This window comes from Mustela putorius, unplaced genomic scaffold (genome assembly GCF_011764305.1).
Source record: "Mustela putorius furo isolate JIRA1106 unplaced genomic scaffold, ASM1176430v1.1 tig00000281_pilon_pilon_pilon, whole genome shotgun sequence".
Lineage (NCBI taxonomy): Eukaryota > Metazoa > Chordata > Mammalia > Carnivora > Mustelidae > Mustela > Mustela putorius.
The window spans coordinates 27,944,879-27,968,971 of record NW_025421343.1 but is presented as its reverse complement, the minus strand read 5'-3'; the positions used below and the strand labels follow the sequence as shown (position 1 = coordinate 27,968,971).

The window sequence follows — 24,093 nt, the reverse complement described above, 5'->3', positions numbered from 1 at the left end:
AAAGGGACCGGGAGCCCATGCGGGGGTAGGCACCACCACAGGGCAGGCTGGGAGTCGCCTCCGCCTGACTGCTCGGCCCAGGGGCTACAGAGATGGTGCTAAGGAGAAGGAGGGCCGGCCTGGTAGAGCCAGGGCTCTGTGCCTCTGCTCGGAACAGAGCAAGCCTGGGGGAGCAGGGGGGAGGGGTCTTCGTGTCCAGCGTCCACCTCGGTGTCCCCACCAGAGTGGGAAGTGCTCCCGTTCCTCCTAAAGGGCTGGGGGAGGGCGAAAGAATAAATCAGGAGAGAGAAGCTCAAGAGTGCTGCCTCTTAAGAAACCTCCAGAACCTGCCACAGCTGGAGCAGAGGCTGGAGGAGGAGCAGGGAGTCCCCCTTTCCCACGCTTGCCTCCGGCCGGCTTTGCAGACACCGGTTTCTGCGGCTCTTCTTTCCCAGCCTCCCGTGAACAGACCAACATAGCTGACATAAAAGCAAAGGCTGGTGGTGGGCAGAGCTGGAGAGAGTGAGGAACGCGTTGTTTTCGGATACCCCAGCAGCCGCTGGCGGGCAACTTCCCAGAGGCCCTCCTCTGCTCAAGGCTTCCTTTCAAACGGGTATTTTATCTTCCGTCTCCTGTCTCCCATGGGTTCTCTTAACCTGAATGTTTCTTATGGGCGATGCACAACTCCCTACCCCCCTCCCCAGCCCCCCAGGGCCCCCTGGAATCCCGCGCTGCCTCTAGCCTGTGCCGGTTCAGATACCCATCTCAAAGACGCACCACCTCCCACCCCCACCCACCCACCCCTGCTCTAAGCGGCTTCCTTTCTCAGAAGGCCTTGCAAATGGTCGCAGAGGGCTCCACTGCCCAGCACGTTTCAAAAAAAGAAAAGAAAAGAAAAGAAAACCAACTCGGTGATTTGCAGGTGCAAAACGGAAGCCATCATTTGACATTTTCAGAACGACTGTGGCTCACTCCCTTCTTCCATCACAATGGGAAAGAACACAGTTCAGGGACAGATGCCGTCTGGTGTGGCCCCCGAGGGAGTCGACAGGGACTCTATTGCTCCTTGTTGTCTTTCTCTGTCTCTTCACAGTTGTCCGGCTCATCCTCCTGGACCAAGAACTCCTCGGGGGGCCACCGGAGCTCCCCGCTCTCCACCTCGCCCTCCGTGGGCTCCACCACGATGGACGGCAGACGGTCCTTGAGCTTGCAGCAGCGGTCAAAGTCCGACGGGTCGGGGAAGATCTAAAAGAAAAGCAGAGCGAGTCCCCATCACCTACAGTCCCCGAAAAGAGAAATCCCGTTGCTCTGTTGCACACACACGGGGAGGACTGAGCGGGAGCCAGGGAACACACACTTTCTGGGGCCCAGGAAACCATCCCCCAGCAGACTTTAATCCTGAAGCTGCAAGTTTCCAGGGCAGTGCCCCCAAATCTGTGGGGTGGCTCTGTTCGTAGCTTTTCTTGTCTTTTACTTGCAGATAAAAGAACTTGAAATCACGTCAACCATAGTACGCCGCACCTGCCTGCAGCCAGCACGTGACCCTGGCAGCCAAAAGCATGGCCACAAGTACCTTAGCACTGGCGCCCCCCACTCCCCAGGGTGACCATCAGTGACTAGGAGGAGCCAGTTTCCAGGTGCTCTACATACATCGTTGTGAACCAGTACAGTCGTGCTGAAAACACCTGTTGCTAATACTCTCTTAAAGACTCTCGGGTTTGAAGAAGGAGGTGGCCCAAACCATACAGCCTGGAAATGAGTGGTAGAGGAATGGATTCAAACCCAGGTCCGTCGGAGCCCCGTGCACATGGCCTGCTAACACCCCGCCCCTCACACAGATGGGTCCTGATCTTGCTGCAACTCTTAAGTCAAGGCCAAATCAGGGTTGATCAGGGACATGTGCTCGCATAGCCGCAGTCACAGTGAAGCCATGAACAGAATTTTTCAGCTGTGAACAGCTCTTGGCTCCTTGGCAGTTCTACCCCTGGAAGTCTTTTCAGAGTCCCGTCAGCGAGACTGTTTTTTTTTTGTTTTTTTTTTTAACACCTACTGTGTGTCCCGCCCAGCGCTGGGAGAAACCCCGCACCAGGCCATAAAATCAAGGGCCATGAGGGGCTCTGCGGATTCCCTGCATACACACTGCCCTGTGACTGCAGCTGACCCAATTCTTGGCCCAGCAGCTTAAATACTTAATCCGATGGGCTGCTGGTCCCTTGCCATCCACAGCCCTCGGTGACAGACCCAAGAGCGGGAGAGAGGAGCCTCTGTCTGTCTGTCTGGGACACTGAGGCTCACAGGACACAGACATTGAGAGCCACGTGGCGCCTTCAAGGCCATCTCTTCCAATGTCTCCATTTGGTAGATGAGGAAACCAATGGCCAGAGGGGACAGGAGGTTTGCTCAAGGTCACACAGCCTGTTAATGTCAAAAGAAAGGAAAGCAAAGTCGGGAGTGGGGGGAGACAACATTTGCAAGTGAGCCTGGGCATTGCCTGAACAAGGCCACGATCAAGACAGGCCCCCAGCAATGGGCAAGTGTCCTGTATTCTCAGGAGGGAGAAGGAATGTCTCCTACAAACTCAGGCCTTCGCAGCTCCTGTGGTGCCCGATCTCCCTGCACCCCAGCCCCGAGCAGTGCTGGCTCAGCCACAGACCACGTCACAGGCCATGTCACAGGCCACATGGGGCTTTCGGGAGTCACGGGCCTCAACAAACCTCCCCAATCCCTGTGGACAAGTGATTATTAACCATTTATCCAATAAAGCCCTATTGCTGGGATTAAGCCTTAAGCCAGCTGCACAACCCAGCATCATTAAAGACTTAACAGGCTCATAAAAAGTATGGTAATGGCAGCCGGGAGGAAAATGAACCAGAGGAGGGGCTAGACGAGTTGGGGCAAAAGTAGACCCCCACTCCAACCTTTCTCTTCCTGATGCAGCCGACCTCCTGGTTCTGCCCTGGATCTATGCTGGGCACACATATCTGATGCGCTGAGCAGGGAGAGGGTCAAGTCGTCTATTTGGCCTGTCCTCACTGCTCCTCACTGGACCTGGAGCCCCTCCATGGGGGTGAAACACAGGTACCCTCCACGCACGAGCTTTGGGAGTGAGGAAGGGGAAACCCAGCAAGGGGAAAGCACACTACAGTTTGCAAAGCTCTTTCAGACCTCACCTCACATAGGCCTGACCACACCTGAGAAGCAGTGAGATCCTGGGCTCTGAGGGAAACATGGAAGGGCCAGGATTCAAACCTAGATCTGCTGTTTTCAGGGCCTCGGCCTTTTGAAAAGTGAATGGATGCCCATTTTACAGATTGAAAACTGACCAGGGAGAGTGGGCAAGACTTGGCGTCAACTGCCGTCCAGCTCAGGCGCCAGGATGACCTCTGGGCAGCTCAGCCTAAAAGATGTGCTTCCTGGTCTAGAAGATAAGATTCCTGGTCTAGAGAGTTGTTCTAAATCTTCCAGACCTGCAAAAGAGCTATGAAATGTCAAAAGGAGTTGGGACACCTGGCTCAGCGCAGACCTTGGCCCCTGCCTCTACCCTCTGACCCACCTGTGACGTCCCAACAACCGGATTCTAACTATGATCGCCCGAGCCAAGGAAGAGCAAAAGGGACAAGACACAGGGAGACCAGCTGTAGGAAGATGAGAAGCATGGTGGGAGTGGAGAGCGTGTAATTTTGTTTCAGGCTGGGAATAGGTCTTTAACTAAAATTAGGGGGTTAGAATGTTAAAAAGATGATGGTGCTGACAGAAGAGAAGCCAGGCACATTTGTTGGGCAGAAGCTCAACCTTCACAATAATCCTATGAAGTATTTAGTAGTGTGAGCCCTATTCTACAGAAGGGAAAACTGAAGCACAGAGAAAGCAAGCAACTTATTCAAGGCCACACAGCTAGGAAGTGGCTGAATGGGGACCTGCCCTCAGACCTGCAGGACTTCAGATGAGGTGCTCATTGGATAACACACTGCGTAGAGCCACAGACCCCAGGTCCTCACTGTGTCCTTGACATCACTTCCATAACCCCAGTCAAGTCCTCTCAACCGCCCGTGACTCAGTTTCTCCTTTTGAAAAGCAAAGCGACCTTCGCGTCTCACCAGATGGGTACAAATTCTTGGCAGACACAGAGATGAGAAAATGCTTTGAGGACATATGCTGAATTAAAATCGGAATGTCCTCTTTGGAGCTGTATCAACAAGATGACAGTAAGTATGCATTCAGTAAGCAAGAGGTGGCAATTCTCACATGGTAATTAAAATAACTCCAAACAATGCCTTCCCTACCAGGAGCTGCACAATTAAGTCTCTTAAGTCCTTGGGGGGAAGGCTGGGCATTGAATTTCTGATACTGCTCAGTTGCCAGAGAACTTTGCTCCCTGAATTGCTCAAAGCAGGTGCCGTTAAAAAACAAACAAACAAACAACTCTTTTTTTTCTTGACAAAGTCTGCTCCCTGAATTTTAAAAAAAGCACTCTAATATTCTCACCTTTCCATCAACGATTTTAATTTTGTATCCAATAATACCAATTGATGCCTCTGAAAACTGGAGCTCTCTCCCAAGACAAACAACACGCACCCGGAACCGATCAGCTTCTCATTTCCTCCCGTGCAGACAGAAAGCCTTGCAAAGTGTGGCTGAGTATTCTGCCGGCACAATCTTATCTCCAACAGCTGCTTAAGAGGCTGACCCTAAGGAGGTTGAGATTTTTCCACTAAGTCATGCTTTTTAATCATCTAGGCAGCAGAAAAATGAGAGGTTGCAACTGCAGTGTGACGGGGTGGAAAAAAGGACTCAAGTCAGACTTGCCAAGCACATGACAGGTAGGGCTGGGGCGCCAGGCCAGCCTGGCGTGCTTTCTGCCTGCAGGAGCTGGCAGGGAGTAACGAACTGCCCCCGGTCCAAAGAGACACTGCTTCTGGTTAAACCTTTCACTCCAATGTGCCCCTTTTCTCTACAGTGGGGAAGGGCAAGCAAAAAATAAATAAATAAATAAAAGAAGAAGAAGGAAAAAAAAAAAAGAATCCTTTTCCCCTCCCTCTGCAGCCAAGACTCCCCTCCAAGAGGTCCAGAAAGGAAGTGGAGAGGCTCTGAGAAGCATTTTCCACCCTAACCCCCACCGAGGGCAGGGCAGGTCTGGAAGCATCCATCCCCAGCTGTGGTTTTCTCAGGCCTACCCTGCCCTCCTTCTGCCAACACTGGATTCCACATCCAGCCACCCAGCTGTCCTATGCGGCTGCCAGGGCTGAGGGCTTGGATGAAACTCATGGACGCCCAGTTCCTTCCTTTACAAAGGGAGTGAAGTCTCAAAGATCCTACACACCGTTCTGGCTGGGTCCTGCGTGACCCACTGCGTGGAGACGGCAGGCACGCAAACATGGCGCTCGGGAATCTTACAGAGGACATGTCTTCGGAGGCATCCTTGGCCAGGGGGGCCTCTAACCCCAACAGGCCCTGACATTTTGGGAACTCACATGGGTTCATTTGAAAGGTCAAGGGAGCTTTAGGACCTTCCATGAGAGAGAGATGGTCCATGAGATGGAACTGCGGCTGCCAATATACTGGCATTTCTGGCTGTGTGGGTTAGAGCCGTCCACTAGAACTTTCTATGACAGTGGAAATGTTCTTTAGCTGCACAAGCAGTAGCCAGTGGCCACAGATGGCTACTGAGCACTTGAAACAACAAGATAAACTGTTAATTTTTTCTCTAACTTGTATTAATATAAATTTATCTGATATACGTAAATACAAAATAAATTTAAGTGTAAATAGTTGCGTGTGGCCAGTGGCCGCTGCATTGGTCGGTGCAAACACAAACAGTTAAATATGAGGACCATGAAAAGAGGGTTGTCCAGAAAAACCGTCAGGAGGTTTGGTCAATGGGCCCTCATGGGCAGAGCCTCATGGCAGAAAAAAGTCGAGCTGGGGGGGGTGGTGAGGAATTAGTCAGAAACCTTTTTGCTTAAGTGTAAGAGCTGCTGGTCAGTCAGCTCCTATTTCACCCGTGGAGGGGGAATTGAAAGGTAATAGCAGATCTTCAAAGGCCTGAAATTTGGGGGCCTAGCTATCAACTGTCTGCCTCTAAGCCAGGTGACCTAACCCTCACTGCTTCTGCGGTGGGGAGAGAAGAGAGATGTCTGGCACCTGGGATGGAAAATGTGAGCAATTCTGGTTGAAGCGGCCCTCCCCTGAGTGCACATATCCCTCAGCCATCATCCCTGACAAACAACTCGAGCTGGCCACAAACTGGGCAGAGGGCTCAGCAAAGAGCTGAGAGATGCTAATAGGGAAAGCGGACACCAGCGGGAGCAGGAGATGAAAGGTGGCAAACTGGACACACAAAGGGCTCATTACCAGCTCTGCAAGCTGAGACCTCTGGAGCGTGGGCAGCTCGCTCCTCTTTGCCGGGCTCCAACAGAGGGATGAGGTGTACTGGGGTAGGGTAGAGAGAGGAGATGGGGCAGAGGGCCTGAGGTGGATAACCAGGCAGTCCCCAAGGCACTGGGAGGGACCTGCCTCGAACACAAAACCATGCAGTGAGCCTCTCCCCTCTCTGATCCCAGAGGGGGAATAATCAACCTCAAGCCTGTGATGGAAACTTGCCACGCCCACTGGTGGTAGACCAGGAGTCTGAAAGATTGGGCTTTAACTTTGCCCCCATGTCTTCTTTATTATCTCTGTGACCTTGGTCCAGTTATTGTAACTTCTCTGAGCTTCAGTAGCCTCCTGAGTGAAACAAGGAAGGGATTTCTACTTTATAGGATTGATTACACGTTCCTGCATGTTGAGTCCCAGCATAGGACCCAAAGGCTCGAAGCTGCGGTGGCCCATTTCCCTCCTGTCTTCATCTACAGGTTGGGATTAATGTTAATTCCCAACTCATAGGGCTTCGGAGAGGATCCAACATAGGTATGTGTGAACATGTTCTGTAAACTTTAAATTCTTAATGATGGCTCTCATGAAGTAACACTGGGGTCCCCAAGGAGAGTTAGAGTGAGGTCCCAATGGCTTGGACCAGGAGCAAGTAAGCAGCACTCCTGGGCTTGGGGTCAACAATTCTAGATCAGGTCCTTTGGAGAAATGTATTAGACTTCATTCACTTCTCTCCTGGTGTTTCTGTTTTTCCAGGGCATGGGTTAGGCCAAGCGGAACAAAAAGCACTGTCTTGTCCAGATCCTGGTCTTCCGTAGAAGCCCCTGTGGCTAGCAATCTTTCCCTTATGCACCTCCACACCCCCGCCCCACTCTCAGCCCACTCCAGCAGTCGACTGCCCGGGCCATCAGACCCCTCCTGCCGCTCAGCTTCCCAAAGTCTGGGTTTCTTATTTTTCCTGCAAAACAACAATGGATTGGCCATGTGTGTTTATTCCTTCCTAGGAGTGGCTGGTTTCTAACAATGGGCAGATCTCCACCAGCATCCTGCTCTGCCAAGGGAGCAGTGAATCCAAACAAAAGTCACCCTGCTGTTTGTCCCCTAACAACATGTGAAGGCAAGGAATATATGTATGTTCTTCGAAATACTTGCCTCCTGCTATTTTACCATCATCACCACCATCATCACTATTTGCATTTTACTGACTTTTCAAAGTGCAATGTGGTTAGTAAGAACAGAAAGAACCAGAGAAAACAGCAGAGGGGCTCCTAACTGGATTCAGGGAGGAAGAACAGTCTCATCTCCAGTCGGATGCAAGTCACCTCATTTCCCATCCCTGATGCTCTCACTCTGCTCAAATCCCTCTGGTCTGGGGCTTTGGAACATCCACCCTACTCTCTCCTACCCTTCTCTGGTGTCTCTAATCCTATGAGGAGACTTGAGGAAAGATTTCAGGCTTTGTAACAACTGTGGGTTCTCCTTCCTTTGGATTAGAGATGCTTAAGCCTCCAGCCCTGAAACTTAAAAGAAAAGGAAATCCTCCAGATAAACACCATCCTTCATAAACATCTCTCAAACACACACCCATCCTGCAGGTCAAGAGTTCCAAATTCCAATTAATTAGCACTAATTGCTACTGATAACTCTGGGCCCAGTGAGCTGATGGGGATTTTGGAAGGTTAAAGAACATTTCTCAAAGCTCTCCAGAGCAGCAAGAGAAAGAGCGCCATTATCCGGCATAGATGATTTCAAATACCCACATCCTATTGACTATATCATCATTGCCCTTTAGAAAGAAGACATGCCTCCCAATCACCTCTGGGCCCCTAGGGATGACAGATCCCTTTCTCCATCCTCCTCCATTAATACTGGCCAAATGTCCCAAAGCATACCTCCTCTCATTCAGAAAGCCCAAAATGGCAAAGCTACCATTTCCAACCATTCTCTCATTCTTGGTTTTGGAGACAAAAATCTTGAATGTTTGGCCTAGTCCCACAGACCTCCCGTCATTGTCTGGATTCCCCTTCCTGACCCCTAACCACTTGACTTCCAAACACGTCCCTGCATGGAAACAGCCCCTTCAAGTCTCTGAGGACTTCCTTACAGTCCTGCCCCATGGCCTTTGCCTGGCTTTCACTCAACACCACCTCTGCAGCACCCCACCAGGCCATTCAGCCTGCTTCAGGCTTCACGGTCTCTCCTGATTCATATGCCCCTGCCCTGGCTCATCTACCTTTATCTTACCTAGACAGATGCCCTCCCTAGACTAGGTGTCATCCTAGGCTTCTCTTCAGACTCTGCTTCCTGGCTTCACCTGTCCATCACAGGCAGAGGATTTCCCAATCTACAGCTGCACTTCCCTCCTCCCACCTTCCATGAAACATCTCCACTTAGATAACATCCATCATCTCCAACTCACTTGTCCCAAAGTGGGGTCATCAGCTAATGGACCCATCTTCCTTTAAGTTAAAAACTTTTTTTTTTTCTTCCCAAACAGGAAGCCTTGCTTGATAGTAGGCGCTATAAGAGAGGTCTGGAGATTTTACTTGGTCAGAACTGCAGTACTGATGCTACAACACTGAAACGAACAAGGCTGTACTCCTAGAAGCTGTCTATACTAGCAAGGAGGCAATGGCCCTGTTGTCCTCTGATCAGACCTATTCTTTCTGTTCAGTCTAGAGCAGTGGTTCTCAAAGCTCAGATCCCAAGCTCCTTTCCTGGAAGGAGTGTCCACAGAGTTAAAATACTTTCTTTCTTTCTTTTTTTTTTTTAGATTTTATTTATTTATTTGATAGAGATCACAAGTAGGCAGAAAGGCAGGCAGAGAGGGAGAAAGGAGGAAGCAGGCTCGCCGCTGAGCAGAGAGCCTAATGCGGGGCTCGATCCCAGGACCCTGAGATCATGACCTGAGCTGAAGGCAGAGGCTTTAACCCACTGAGCCACCCAGGCACCCCTAAAATACTTTCTTAATAGTACAAAGATGTCATTTGCCTTTCTCCCTGTGTTGACCCTGGCACTAATGGCATACAAAACACTGGGGGGTGAAATTGCTGACACCTTGGCAGAAATAATGAATGCAGCAGCAGCAAACTGTACCTGTAGTCATTATAGTCTTTACCACCTCCAACTCACAATAAAAAAAAAAAAAGAAAAAAAGAAAAGAGAAAAGGAAAAAAGAAAAGAAAAAAAGACCTAATATCCTTGATAAAGCAGTCAAAATGAATTTTTATTAAATAATGCCTCTTAAGTACATGTTGTTTTAGTACTGTATGTGATAAAATGGAAAGCCAGCAGCAGACAGCACTCTGCTGCATCCCAAAGTACAACATTCATCTCAAGAAAAAGCACTCATGTGATGCAGTTACCAGCTCAACTAGCCACTTCCCCCATGGAACACTGTGTCTACTTGAAAACATGACTGCCCAATAAACCATGGTTGTTTTGACTTGGGTATTCGGGGGACATGTCCTCAAAAGTGAGCAAAATAAGCACATCACTTTGTGGAAAATGACTAACAATATTTGGTCCCAATGATAAAAAATCAAGCTTTCAAGCATAAATCGTATCAGCCACTGTAAACATGTCTGTTCCCTAATACTTGAAGGTTTTTTGATGAGACCAGTAAAGACATGCATAAATGTGACTTTCTGATGTTTTAGGATGCAATGTGTCCATATTTGGAAGCTCTGTCTTACTCATCGAACAGGTATTTTCCAAATGATCAACACATCACATTACAAAACCAAAAGTGGAGAAAGGACACATTCAAAGTGTCAGACAGACTGCTGCTGGATTTGAATGGAAGAGTACAAAAACCTCACTGATAAGGTTTCAGATTCCACGTTGCTGCTAGCCTTTCAGAAACCACCACTTGTTGAATTTTCATGAAACAGCAAAGAAAAAATACCTGAATAAGGCTATGAAGATATTTCTTCCTTTTCTTAACTTTTCTAACAGATCTTGCATGGCCCAGATTGTCTTCATTTACTTCAACCAACACGTATGGCAACAAATTGAATGCAGAAGCAGGTATGAGAGTCTAGCCATTTTCTATTAAGCCAGACATTAAACAGATTTGCCAAAAAAAATATGTGAAACAATGCCTTTCTTCTCACTAAACTTTGGTCTGGGTTTGGTTTTTAAAAACATATTTATCTTTATTAAAAACCATTATTTATATTAACATGTAATGGTTTTACTGCTATTTTAAAGGGATTAAAACATGAAAATTTTAAACATTCTGTTTTAATATCAAAAGACAGAGCCCACATAAACAAAGAACTCTGGGGGTCCTAAATAATTTTTAAGAATGTGAAAGGGGCTGAGATCAAAACATTTGAGAACTGCTGGCCTAGAGAAAAAAACACCCTCCAGAGGATGACCACATTAAGTCAAGGTTGAAGGAAGAAGGTATGTTTTAAAACTGGAGAAGACTGGAGAGGAACACAAAGTTGCCTTCAAACAGCTAGAAGGCTGACATGAAGAAAAGAGCAGATTTCTTTCTAACTCCAGTGGGTGGAGCTAGGATCAGGACGGAGGATTTCACCTCATTACACAACCTTCTAACAAAGGTGAGAGAATCCACTCTGTCCCGTAGAGTTGGGGAAATCAAGGCCAAAAGAAGTGATGTGAGTTTCCTCCTGAGATGACAGAGTTCTGTAGGAGCAAAGCCAAGATTAGAAACCAGTTATCCAGATTTGTAGCCCATCATCCCCTGTGCTGAGATGTTCTGAAATGCCATCGCTGGTTATGTCCAAAGAACACCTAAGTGACCCAAGACCACACTGCAGTCACGTGTACTCCCCCGTCTGAGTGGCTCTAGTGCCAGTTTGAGTCCACCTGCTTATCTACTCTCTGAAAGAATTTGGAAAAACTCTGTGTCCTTCCACATGTTCTTAAACTGACATCTAAAACTCCTGATATATTACAAACATGAACATTTTCTTTTAAGATTTTATTTATTTATTTGACAGAGAGAGATCACAAGTAGGCAGAGAGGCAGGCAGAGAGAAAGAGGGAAGCAGGCTCCCTGCTGAGCGGAGAGCCCGATGCGGGGCTCCATCCCAGGACCCTGAGATCATGACCTGAGCCGAAGGCAGAGGCTTTAACCCACTGAGCCACCCAGGCGCCCACAAACATTAACATTTGAAAATGAAATTTTTATACCACTCTTTTAAATGTACCCAATGTCTCATAAATTCCAAAGTAACTTGGTATCAACTATCACCCATGAAAAAACTCATGAACAGGACACCTGGGTGGCTCAGTCGCTTAAGCATCTGCCATCACTTCAGGTCATGATCCCAGGGTCCTGGGATAGAGCCCCATGTCTGGCTCCCTGTTCCACAGGGAGTCTGCTTTTGCCTCTGCCCTTCCCTCCCCAACCCCCCTAACTCATGCACTCTCTCTCAAATAAATAAAATATTTAAATATTTAAATAAAATAAACAAGCTCTAAAATCTTATTCTTTTCTCTGCTTGAAACTGTATCTCCATCCTACTGTTCATTGGAATTTTAATATAAGTTTTTAGTCATTAGCTTTTTTCATACTTCTCTGCAATAGACAGTCACATATACAAATGGACAGTTAATATTTTTATGTCAAATGACCCTAAGGCCTGTTAGCAACAACAAATCTGGACTGGCTCATGGCAGCTATGTAACTGATCAATAAACATACCGCAAGTAATTGTTCCACACAAAGGTAATCTTTTTTATTGGTTTCTTCATGTGATAGATCGGCGGGATTTTATGGAACTTCCTAGGCAGTAGCATTTTGAATGGCCCATTTGTCTGATGACCTTCTGGTTTCTACACCCTAGGGAAAGTCACCTTAAAAGACTCAGGAGCAAGAAGCAGTTCCTTCTCTTATAAAGGGGGTGGGGGGGACGGAAGGGCAAGCTTGATAAGAAAGTAGGCAAAGAACCTGGGGAAGCCCGGGTTCAGGAAACGGGATTTTCAAACAGCAACACAGGGAGGCTAAAGATGTGGGACTAGGTTTCGCGAAAATACTCTCTGCTGTCACATCCCTTCGAAAATTTCCGTGAACCCCAGGGGCAGCTGTCCTCTGGTTTTAACACTTTGTTAAAACATCAAGTAGTATATACACGGAGCATTATTAACAAGTAATTTGGCCTGAGAACCTCTGATCTCAGGCTGCCGAGGAAAACAGCCAGAAAAGATACTAAGGCTTCAACTGCCACATGTGAGGGGCAAATGACCAAAGAATCACAGGAATCATGATTGAGTGTTAGCTGATCTTTAGGAATGCTTTCATCTAGAGGATACGAGAGTCGGAGAGAAGAAATTCCTTCATGATAACAATAGTGATGCCAGTCTCCGGAAGTTGGACACCATGGTAATTAACGCCTACTTGTCCACATACACAGGATGGCTCAATTATCTTACTTACTTGTTTAAACACATAAAAATAAAACTCTGTATCACTACATAGATGGAAAACTAGTATTACTTGTCATAAGCAGTAACCATAAAAATATACTGCCATTTCTAAAGTTTGTGTTAACACCTGAACGCACTTTGTAAACCACCAGGAATCTGCGGACCCTACTGGAACACTGGCTTGGGCTGCTTACTTGTTGCAAAGAACCTGAGGTTTGCATAGTTGTTAGGTAAAAGGCACCTGAGTTCTGGGCCCAAAACTTCTATAATGCTCAGATCTGCTTCTAAGAGCCCAGTCCATCCTGGATTCCAGAGAAGCCATATTTCTAAACCATGACCATTCCATGAGCCACACGTGGCACCCCAAGAGAGCATGATGGCTTAGGGGACCATATTTGCATCTGTCCAAACGTCATGGGTCTCCAGGCAGAGATGATATCACTGGTCTTCCTCAAGGTCACTTGGTGTTCCATTGTCATTAACAGAATAAAGGAGACAAGTAGGACAGTTGCCGACCCACATGCATCTGTAATGTGAGGCTCTCTGCTCAGTGCGGAGTCTGCTTGGGACTCTCTCTCCCTCTCCCTCTGCCCCCCACCCAAAGTGAACAAATAAATCTGTAAAATAATAATAATATTAATATTAATAATAAATAAAAAGGAAAAAGAATCAGCATGACATGAAACCCCAATAACAGAACTGGACACAAGACAATGAAGTAATATTTTAAAGTGCTGATGGAAAAAGATTTCAAATCTAGAATTTTATAGCCAGCTAAAATACCACTTAAATGTAAGTAGAATAAAAATAGTATTAGTTACATAAGCCCTTTTTATTAGTTATATAAACCCCCTTTTCAAAAATTCTTGGAGCTAATTTTTTAGTGCAGGAAGGGAGCTAGAAAAAAGCTCCAGAATAAACCTGAAGAAGGAGAAGGAGAGAAGAAGTAGAGGAGGAGGAGAGGAAGAAGAACAAGAAAAAGAAGAAGATGGAGGAGGAAGAGGAGAATAGGAAGGAAGAGAGAAGGAAGAGAGAGAGAGGGGGAGGGAGGGCGGGAAAGCAATCATATAGGTAAGGTCAAAAAGCAGAGAAAAGGACTGCAGCAACAAGAAGACAATAAACCAGCTAGTGTTTTGAAAAGATTATAAAATACACAAATACATGAAAAAATTAATGAGGGAAAGAAAGAGAAAATGTAAACATGAGTGGGGCACCTGGGTGGCTCAGTGGGTTAACGCCTCTGCCTTCAGCTTGGTTCATGATCCCAGGGTCCTGGGATCAAGCCCCACATCTGGCTCTCTGCTCAGCAGGGAGCCTGCTTCCTCCTCACTCTCTCTCTGCCTGCCTCTCTGCCTACTTGTGATCTCTGTCTGTCAAATAAATAAATAAAATCTTTTAAAAAAGCATTGCTTTAAAAAAAAGAATTGCTTTAAAAAAAATGTAAACACGGAATAAACACTGAAAAAACCACAAACACAACAGAAAACTTTAGACTAACAATATTACGAGAAATTGTAATTAGGAGACAACAAAATTGATGTAATTTTGGCAAAATGTGATTTCTAAAATTAGAATAAGAATAAATAGCACACAGAGTTGAAAGGACTCAGTTAAGAATTACAACACAAAGACCTCCCTCTTCCTGAAAAGCCCTAGGCACAGATGGTTTTACAAAGATGTTCCACCCACTTCGAAGGAAGAGATAATCACATGAGATATATAAATTGTTCTAGAAACTAGAAATTGGTTTCTCCTTTGTTATAAGACTGGTGTAACCTTTATTACAAAGTCAGGTAAGGATTATAAAAACACACACAAAAAACTACCAGACTATTTCATACTTGAATATAGATATGAAAACTATAAATAAAATATTAGTTAACTGTATCCCACAATGTATTTAAAGAGTTATGACCAATTAAGTTTTATTTGAGAATACAGGAGACTTTAATATGAGGAAAAAACTATTAAGGTAGTCTTTATCATTAATGAACTAAAGAAGAAAAATTTCATGCATTTTATGCATTTAAAGTATTTGATGAACACCCTTGAATTAAAAAAAAACTCACAGAGCTAGAGTAAATGTATATTTTCTCAACTTGACGAAGGCTCTTTACTGAGTATCTATAGCAAAGGAAGTTTAGATGGAAAAAGTTTAGATGCACCTCTGCCAGACCAGGTGCCTGCTCTCACTGGTATGGACCAGCCCAGTACCGGAGGCTTAGCCACAGCCACATAATCAGAACAAAGAAGAACCAGAGGAAGGAAAGGGAATGATGACCACACTGAAAACAGAATATAATCAACAAATTATTAGTACTAATACAAAAGCTCAGCCTTTGGCTGAATAGTTTGCTGAATAAAGACAATATTATAAAAATGAATATCTTCCCTCTACATCAGCAGTGGAAAGTAAGTTAAAATAGAAAATATTTTTAAAGTGTACAATTTTGGGGCATGTGGATAAAGAAGATGTCACACACACACACACACACACACACACACACACACTGGAATATTACTCAGCCATGAGAAGGAAGGACATTCTGCCATTTGTGACAACATGGATGGAACCTGGGCTCATTATGCTAAGAGAAACAAGTCAGAGAGGGAAGGACAAACACTGTATGATACCACTTATATGCGAAATCTACCAAAGCTGACTCATGGAAATAGACTAATGGTGTTTACCAGGGGCTGGAGGGTGCGAGGAAATGGGTAAATGCTGGTAAAAGAGTAGAAACTTCCAGTTACAAGATGAATAAGCCCTGGCGGATCTGCAGTATGGTGATTATAGTTAGTAATACTGTATCATACATTCAAAAATTGCTGAGAGTAAAACTTAAATGTTTTCCCCACCAAAAAAAAAAAGAGATGGCCATTATGCAGTATGAAGGAGCTTTTAGCTATCACTATGGTGATAATCGTTTGGCAATGTACAAGTGTATCAAATCAATACTCCTGTACCCCTTAAACTTATACAATGTTATTATCTGATTTACTGTTAGCCTTATGAGAAATTAACTTGGACTTTTAGGTGATGACTGAGAACTGATCTAAAGTGACTGATTCTGAACATCACCGTTACTGCGTTGGACACAGGAGTCGAAAGCATGTACAGGGACGCCTGGGTGGCTCAGTGGGTTAAAGCCTCTGCCTTCAGCTCAGGTCATGATCCCAGGGTCCTGGGATAAAACCCCGCATCCGGCTCTCTGCTCAGCAGGGAGCCTGCTTCCCTCTCTCTCTGCCTGCCTCTCTGCCTACTTGTGATCTCTGTCTGTCAAATAAATAAATTAAGTCTTTTTTTTTAAAAAATGAGCCCGGAAACACCTTCAAGGTGTTTTAGAATTAAAGTCCAGAGTAATATATAACATATCAGAGCCAATAAGAATATGAAGCAAATGAAATAGGTACAAGCCGCAAGTTATATATTTCAGGATGGCTGGAGTAGGGAATGAGGAAAGCTTATAAGACACTAGGAGTATAGCAGAAGAAGCACCAGAGATTAGGGTTCATGAGTTGAAAACAACAATACCAAAAACTTTGCATATGACTTTGCATCTGAGGCTTTTATAGTATGATATCATAATAACACTCGTTGAACACACACACTTGTTGAAAGCATCACAAAACAGTCATGGCCAGAAACATATCTGGCTCCAGCTTGCAAATGAATGAATAAATGAACTAATCACCTGATCAACCAACTTGGAAGGAGCACCGATTTGGGGGCTGAGAAGGAAGTGTGGAGGAGTGGGAGTACAAACTGGGGTGATGGGAAAACAAAATGGAAGAAATTGAACAGGCCAGAGAAGGTCTTCACACAGCTTGATAACGGTGATGCGTCATAGGTTGAGAACGATGACCCGACGTTTCCACGCCAGAAATTTAAAAAGAGATTAAGGTCAGATGGAGAGGGATGGGAGATCTCTGTCAGTGGAAACTTTAGGGCAGGGTGGTGTCTTTAGGGTCCCAAGACCAGATTCTGAGCTTGTTTTTAACCACCATCAGACTTTAAGAAAATCAGTTAAACTGGCAACATTTCTTCATCTTAGAAAATGGGGTTAAAGGCAAATCTGTCCTCCCGGCCTCTCAGGGTCGTCCGCTGATGAATAAAACCATGAATGTGACCTGAAGTCATGCCCCTGGGCAGAAGCAAGAAGGACTGTTCCTGGGTTTGGAGCGACATGGCCTGGAAGGGACTCTGCCCTTGGTCCCTGGGGCAGAGGGAACTGGCTCACATCTCCGACTCTCATACTTCTCAGCTGTTGCCCAAAGAGGTTGAGGGCGTTCCTCTGAGGACAAAAGACCCCAAGGGAACAGGGTGTTCCCCAAGGGAACACCACACTGGGCACACATCCTAAGCTCAGGATGACCCCTACCAAAGACTGGGGGCAGTGGCATCCCTTTCTCCCTCTGCTTATCCCCTCAAGGCCAGCTAGAGCCATCCCCCCCACCAGCACAAGCGTCATAAAGTCACCTTGTCACCAGCTCACATGCTACTGGGGACGATGTCAGGGGAGTAGCCCATGAACGGACCTCCACTAACCTGTGTGCAACGTGTGAGTACACGTTACGGTTTGCAAAGTGCTTTTGCCAGATAGTTCCGACAGTCCTATGACGGGGCTGTTACGATCTTCGTTTCCTCGCCGTGGGAGCCGGCAGACAGAAGAGATGACACCGGAAAGATGACAAGGCAGACAGATGGCCCAAGTTCTAGATCATTTATATTCAAATCCTGTGCCACTAAAGGTCCTCTGGGGGCATCCTCCTACTTTCTGGGGGCAGCCACAGAGGGGACAGTTTTTCCTTCCATGCCTCTGGCTCTGATGCACACTGCCTGAAACCGGCTTTTCTAGCAGTCCACGTGGGCATTCCTGCGTTTTCACTGGGTTCTCTCTCTGTGAAAAGGTCTTACTCTACTTAACTCCTGGGGCCAACGGGGCTTCTCAAGGATGGAAGCACTGAGAATGGCAGGCTTCTGCCGCCTCCTGGTGACCCATGAGCATTGCCTTGGCAGCAAACCCAGTGCTGAATTCCACCAAATCCACTTCTTTGAGATCATTTTCTTTCTGGAAGATAAATACTCTGGGGAGCTTTTCCGTTTTTTGCTGTGTCTGAACAGATTACAAATCATGATATCATACTATAAAGACTCAGATGCAAAGTCAGGAAACCTGGACTCAAACCACTTGTCTTTTGTGGGATATTGGGCAAATCTTTGAGCCTCAGTTTTCCTTGTTTGTAAAGTGGGAGTGCTGTCTCCACGCTGGAGGGGTTGTGAGGGTTGAGCCCTGGGACACATCTGAGGGTCCTAGAGCGGGGGTTGAGGAAAGTCCCAGTCTCCCTGGCTCATTGTCATTGCTCTGCGGGACCGTGGCCACCCTCACATGCACACTGAACTCAATTCAGTATTTCAGAAACCTATGGAATTGGAAGGTAGTGAAAGGCAGGCCACAGCATGGTTTTCAGAGGATCCTATAAGGCTCATTAGAAGTAGCCAACACCCCAAGCATTGCCCAAATACTCCTGTTTCAAAACCTCACCTCACATCCACTGGGAAAATGTTTCCAGTGTAAAGCTCGCCTCCCACGAAGCAGACGGTTTCCTCTCTGAGCAGCTCGGCTTGGGAGCAGGTGCGTTCTCCCTGCTGGGTAAGGACCCCACTTGACCACTTGCTGAGACCCAGAAGTGAGGTCAAAGCGCAGTCTTGGGGCCTATGCTATATTCTGCCAAAAATCCATTTGCTTTATTCTTTGGTGGCTTAAATTGGGGGCTACCTGGCTTTGCCTTTATTAAAATGACTCATTCACGAATTTCCCCTCTGGGGAATGGCTTTTGGAGTAATAGACTCCTGCCTTATGAAGCCGGAGTTCTTGAACGGGTCTCTCAGCCGTTTCTAGCTCAGTGTGGAGTCCAGACCTTGGGGCCCACCATTGCTGAGAGGTAAACTAGGGACAGGCAAGCCCAGGCGTGAGGGATGGAAAGCAGTGAGGGGACCAGTTGAAGCCATCTGGGAAGAAGAGCACCCAAAGCCAGAGGTTGGAGAAGCATCCAGAAAAGAAGTAAGAGGACAGTGGAGAAGGCGGCAGCAGTTGCTTGACCATTTGGCAGAGGAGATGCTGAAAATATCTCATACTCAGCCTTGGCCACTTACAGAAAACCATAAGAAGTCACCCAGTCCGGAAAGCTACATAGTTCCTCGAGTTAATATTGAGTCTGAGTTCACACCTTCTGGGAGGAAGGGAAAGGGACAGGAATGACCATGGAGGGCCCCGTCCCCCATTCCTGCCTCTCCTTTTATTGGTGCAGCACAGCACCGTTTCCCTGTTTCACGACTTGTGGGGCGCCTGGATGAAATTAATTCTGCGTGTTTTATCTCCTCTGCTGGATAGTGGATGCCTTCAGGGTGGGACCTGGGGCTGATTCCCTCACGTCTTGGGAGCCTCACAGAGTGCCTGGCATACAGCAGGTGCACAAAAATGTCTGCTGCATTTAAATGTCCGGCAAGTCGTGGGAGTCATTTAAAGTTGAAAACCCGGCATCATTCAGTCTGGTAGTCCCCCTGCCCACCTCCTCGCACGTGCATTAGAATTATCTTGGGAACTTTAAAACAAAATACCATTGCCCTGGTCCCTCCTCGGAACAATTAAATCGGAATCTTGACAGCAAGATTCTCATAGTTTAAATGCCCAACAAGAGCTCATTACCTGAAGGCAGGACGCAGCGAATCCTTTTATAAAGCTGAGACTCACTTTCTAATGCATGGTAAGAATCCACTATATTATGTTTGAGTTATCTCGTAACGCATTTTCTTAAAGTTGAGCCCGTGTACACAAAATCTACAGAACTTGAAATTTTTTAAAAGGAACTAGGAAATAGAAAAGGGGAAAAGGTCATTTTCACGGGGGTATTCAGGAACTTGCCCGTTCATGGAATGGCAAAAGATTCAGTATAATATAATGCTTGAGCTGAATATTTTTTTAAAGGAGGACAAATAAGGCTAGGGATGGAATAGAGTGAGAGGAAGAAGACCCCCACCTTCCAGTAAGAGTCTCTGTGTGACCAGTTGGGGCAGATCCTGGTCCGCAGACACCTTCCTTGGAAATCTGTGTGTATCTGAATGTCCTTATGTTTGCATGGGGTAGAAGTAATATAGACCTAAGTGAGGGTTTTAGTTATATTGAAGTATCTGCTAAGAGAAGCTCGTGAGACCCGCATCTGCATAGACCTGGCTGCGTGAAGCTGGCAGAGAGATCTGCTGATCATGGCATTTCAGGACTAGAGCAAGGAGCGACAGGAAGCCCCTTGACAACTGTTTCTCTAAGTGTGGTCGTGAACCATTAGCGTGGACCTCATCTGCTCATCCCTAGAACTACTGATCTCAGTCTCCATCATAACGAGATTCCTGGGTGATTCACAAACACGTGAAAGGTGGGGAAACACTGCCTTGAAGGGTGCCCCCTCCCCATCTTCTAAAGACAGCCCGGCCTCACATGGAAAGGCTTGGTCTTTTCTTACTCACCCCAGTAGCCAGTATGTAACTCTTCCAATATTTGAACCCCCTTTCTGAGCCCTCCTGGTTTTTTCTGTCTGTAGGGAACAGAAAAAAAGAAAGGAAATAGCTGTCCTCATGGATCTGAGGCCCAGAGGGAGAGAGAGAGATATCAAAAGTCAACATCTGTGATTCTGCAAATAGAAAACGAGATGTTTCCCAGGAGGGCTCGGAGGAGCTCTCAGGTGCGCGGCTGGTCCTCTGTGGTCCCATCTGACGTGGCTGGGCTCTACCCAGAACTTTTAGAGGGAACCCCAGGGCTGCCCGTGCTGGGGCAGTGGGAATGCTCAGCTAAGCTGCTGGGGAAACCTGGGGCAGACTTGCCAAGGCCCGGGTCCCAGCAGGGCAGGTCTCTGGCAGCTCCCCTGCTCACTGGAGACCTTTGAGAAGGAGTAGGATGACAGAGCCCCTGGATATAGGACACTCTGTACAGGTAACAGGCTGCTTACCTCCTCCTTGCCCACAGCTCTGAGCCAGTGCCTGTCCTTTCTCTGTCTGGGGACCAGATCTATCTAGAAAATGATGGAGAGTCCCAAGCTTCTTTCTGGTGTTTTTGTCAGGCTATTTCTCTTAGAGAAAAGCCAGAGTGTTCCAGAGTAGCAGAGCAGCCGGCATGCCTAGTTGGAGTCAGACACAGGAGTTTGGAGGAGTGAGGGAATTAGCTTCTCTCCCAGAAACCCCTGAGCTGTATCTGGAAAGGGTCCCCATGAGGGCTCCCCCACACTCTCCCAGTGTGCCCCCCCCCTTTTCCTTTGACCCTCAGGGTAATTGGTTCTATAGGATGAGATGCCCATGAACCTTTGTTCTCCTTCCCCACCATACTTGGCTCCCGGATGTGCCTGCCCTTCCTTCCCATAGCCGGGGACCTCCCTCCAGACAGGCTCACCTGGGCACAGATGCGGTTTCCCTTTCCTTGTTCTAGATTCTGGCTAAGAGTGAGCCTCGGATGCATGGGCCTTGGGAACATCGATTCCCTCTGGAGGGCTCCTACGGGGAGGCGATTGGGGAGCCAGGGTTAGAACAGTGGCTGTGCTCCGCCATGAGTGGTCCCCACCCCCCCCCCCCAGCCCCAGCATCTCCCCTCCACAGAAGTAGAGGAGGCTGAGAGCAATTCAGTGCTGAGAGGCCCTGAGTGGGATGCTCATCACTGCCTGGGTTCGTGTCTTAATTACTTAAGAAGCAGAGCTGGGTATTACGGAGCAACTATGCGTTTCTGACCCAGTACCAGCCAAACCAGCAAAATTGGATGCATTCCTGGCTTGCAGGTTCCGAGTGGAAAAGAAATACTCCCTTTCTCTGGATCTATTTTTTCTAGATGTTCAAGTCATGGTTTGTTTGGGGATAAAACTTGCCATGTCGGTGCTCTTTAACCAGGAACTCCGTCCTCCTGAGGACATGAACACTGGGCCACACAGACGTCCCCGGCATTGCCCCTTAAGACTGCGTAATTTTCAACAAAGTAGCATAAATGTTTCGTGGAAGTAGCATAAATGCTCAACAGCAAGGACACGGTTAAATAAATTCTGATACAGCTTTATGGGGGATGATGACATCCAATGAAAGTAATGCTGTCCAAGAATTTTAATGACTGGGAATATACAAGAATCATGTGAACAGAAAAAAATGGGATTCGGAACCATATAAGGAATTAACTGCAACTGTGAAATAGATATAACGTGAATGTGTGTGTGTGTGTGTGTGTGTGTGTGTGTGTGAGAGAGAGAGAGAGAGAGAGAGAGATAAGAGAAAAAAGACCAAACCCTAACCATGAGTAGTACCTATCTGTGGATTATTTCATTATGGTTTTATTTGTCTACAAATTTGTTTACAAATAGGAGCCAACGTGAGCTCCATTTTCTCTCCGAGGGTCCCCACCTGTCTTTGTGAGTCCTGGTTTGTCCTTCTCCCCCGCTCCGGTCTATCTTCCCTCCCCACCTGCCAGCCCGAGGGACTTCAGACCCAACACTTGATGTAGGAATAACCCCTTCTTATAGACGGCTCAACCGGCATCCACAACTGCACAGGATCTAATCCCCCCAGATACCTCTATTAGACACCACTCATAAAGGTTTGGCCTCACTGATCAGACCCATGGGATAGAGTGAGGGGCCCGGTGTTGATACCTAGACACGCTACAAAGGCCAAACTTCTTCTGTAACACATTTATATGACTATAGCAGCGTGTTCCCCCTCTTTCAGTCTCCCAATACCCCGGGTAATCTGTTCTATGGGACAATCAGCCCAGCACCTGCAGCAAGTCAATAACATGGAGAAAACACAGGAGTGAAGAAAAGGGGCGAGTGGATCGCCAGGTTACAAGAGAATGAAGCATCAGAGTATCCCAGGCAAGGTGGGGAGACATCCTGATTAAAATAAACTGCCTTCAAAGAGACACCTTTTAGCTAAATGGGGCAATCTGGTTAGACCTAGATATTAGATCATCAGGGAATCACAGCTCATTGAGGCAAATGTGACAGTGACATTGGAGTTCTCTACGAAAATTTCTCATTTTTCAGATACATTCCAAAATAACACAGTGCTGGGGATTTCTGTTAAAATATTTTAGCAAAGAGGGGAAAAAAAAAAGGAAAAAGGGATAAATGAAGCAGGGTAGAACATTTTGGTGGTGGAACATATCTATTGGGTGATGGATAATGGAGGGTTTTTTGGGTTTTGTTTAACCTTTTGCTCTCTTTTTCGGGTATGTTTAAATTAGCCCTTTTGGGCACCTGGGTGGCTCAGCCGGTTAAGCATCCGCCTTTGGCTCAGGTCATGATCCCAGGGTCCTGGGACCAATCCCACATCGGGCTCCCTGCTCAGCGGGGAGTCTGCTTCTCCCTCTGGCCCTCCCCCTTCTTATGTTTTTTTTCTCTCTCTCTCTTTCTCTCTCTCAAATAAATTAAAAAGTAGTTTTTAAAAACTATATCAGTCTTGTGTTCTCGGGCACACAGTGGGGTTTGGGCCTCCAGCTGACTTCCTGCCTGAGAACCGAGTGGGGAACCACGCTAGACTCTTGAGGCTCAGGATGGCGCTTCTCCAGTAGCACAGTGCTCCATATGTCCTTTCCCAAAGCTCCCGGGTCAGAGGAGTGCAGTTACTGTGTGTCCCTTGTCCTGCGGCCTCAATGGCTGTTGAATGTGCTGCTCCTCGCCAAGCTGGACGGGACGAGCGTCCAGAACCTTTCGGTGGTCCACAGACAGCTGCTGACTCCTTTTCTCCATCCAGGCTTGACATACAAATCCGGCTTTGCTTGGGTTTACGTGGGTAAAGACCCAGGTTTGTGCAAACCAGGAGTCTACCTACGAAGTCTCTTCCTGTTGCGGCGAGGGCCAGTGCAAGCCGGCGGGCGCCCTGTACCAGGATGAGGAGGGGGCTCTTATGCCACATGTCATGGCAATAAATGAAAGGTTCCATTCCACCCCTGGCCAGCCTCCCCGCACCTCACCAAGTAACAAACATGTATTCGGTGCAAGACCTGGAAGTGAACTTGGGAAATGGCCACTCTCCACCTTGAAGTCATAACACACGAAGGCCCAGAGAAGTGTGCTGAGCAGCCCCAAGCCGCTGGGGTGGGAATTTGTCCTTCTGGCCAGCAGCCACCTGAACACTTTCCTCTGGGGGCATTTCCCGAGATAGCCAGGAGGCAGGGCCCCCCACCCCGCACCTTGGAGACTGGAGGCTGAGGGAGGTCAGGTTCTCCACAGTTACCATAAACACTGTGACTTCAAACAGCCTAGACTGACAATCTCACAACTCTGGAGGTCTGAAATCTGAAACAAGTCTAAGAG

At 47.1% G+C, this 24,093-nt stretch overlaps 1 protein-coding gene across 1 annotated transcript in view; it reads right to left on the bottom strand.

Annotated features, from left to right (window-relative positions):
- Positions 1–894: 894 nt before the first annotated feature.
- Positions 895–24,093, bottom strand: part of LBH (LBH regulator of WNT signaling pathway) — a 29,473-nt gene continuing 6,274 nt past the window's right edge. Inside the window, exon 2 of the mRNA XM_045079335.1 lies at positions 895–1,224. Within this exon, the coding sequence (XP_044935270.1) occupies positions 1,036–1,224 (189 nt within the window). The 3' untranslated portion in view covers positions 895–1,035. The remainder of the gene's footprint in view (positions 1,225–24,093) is intronic.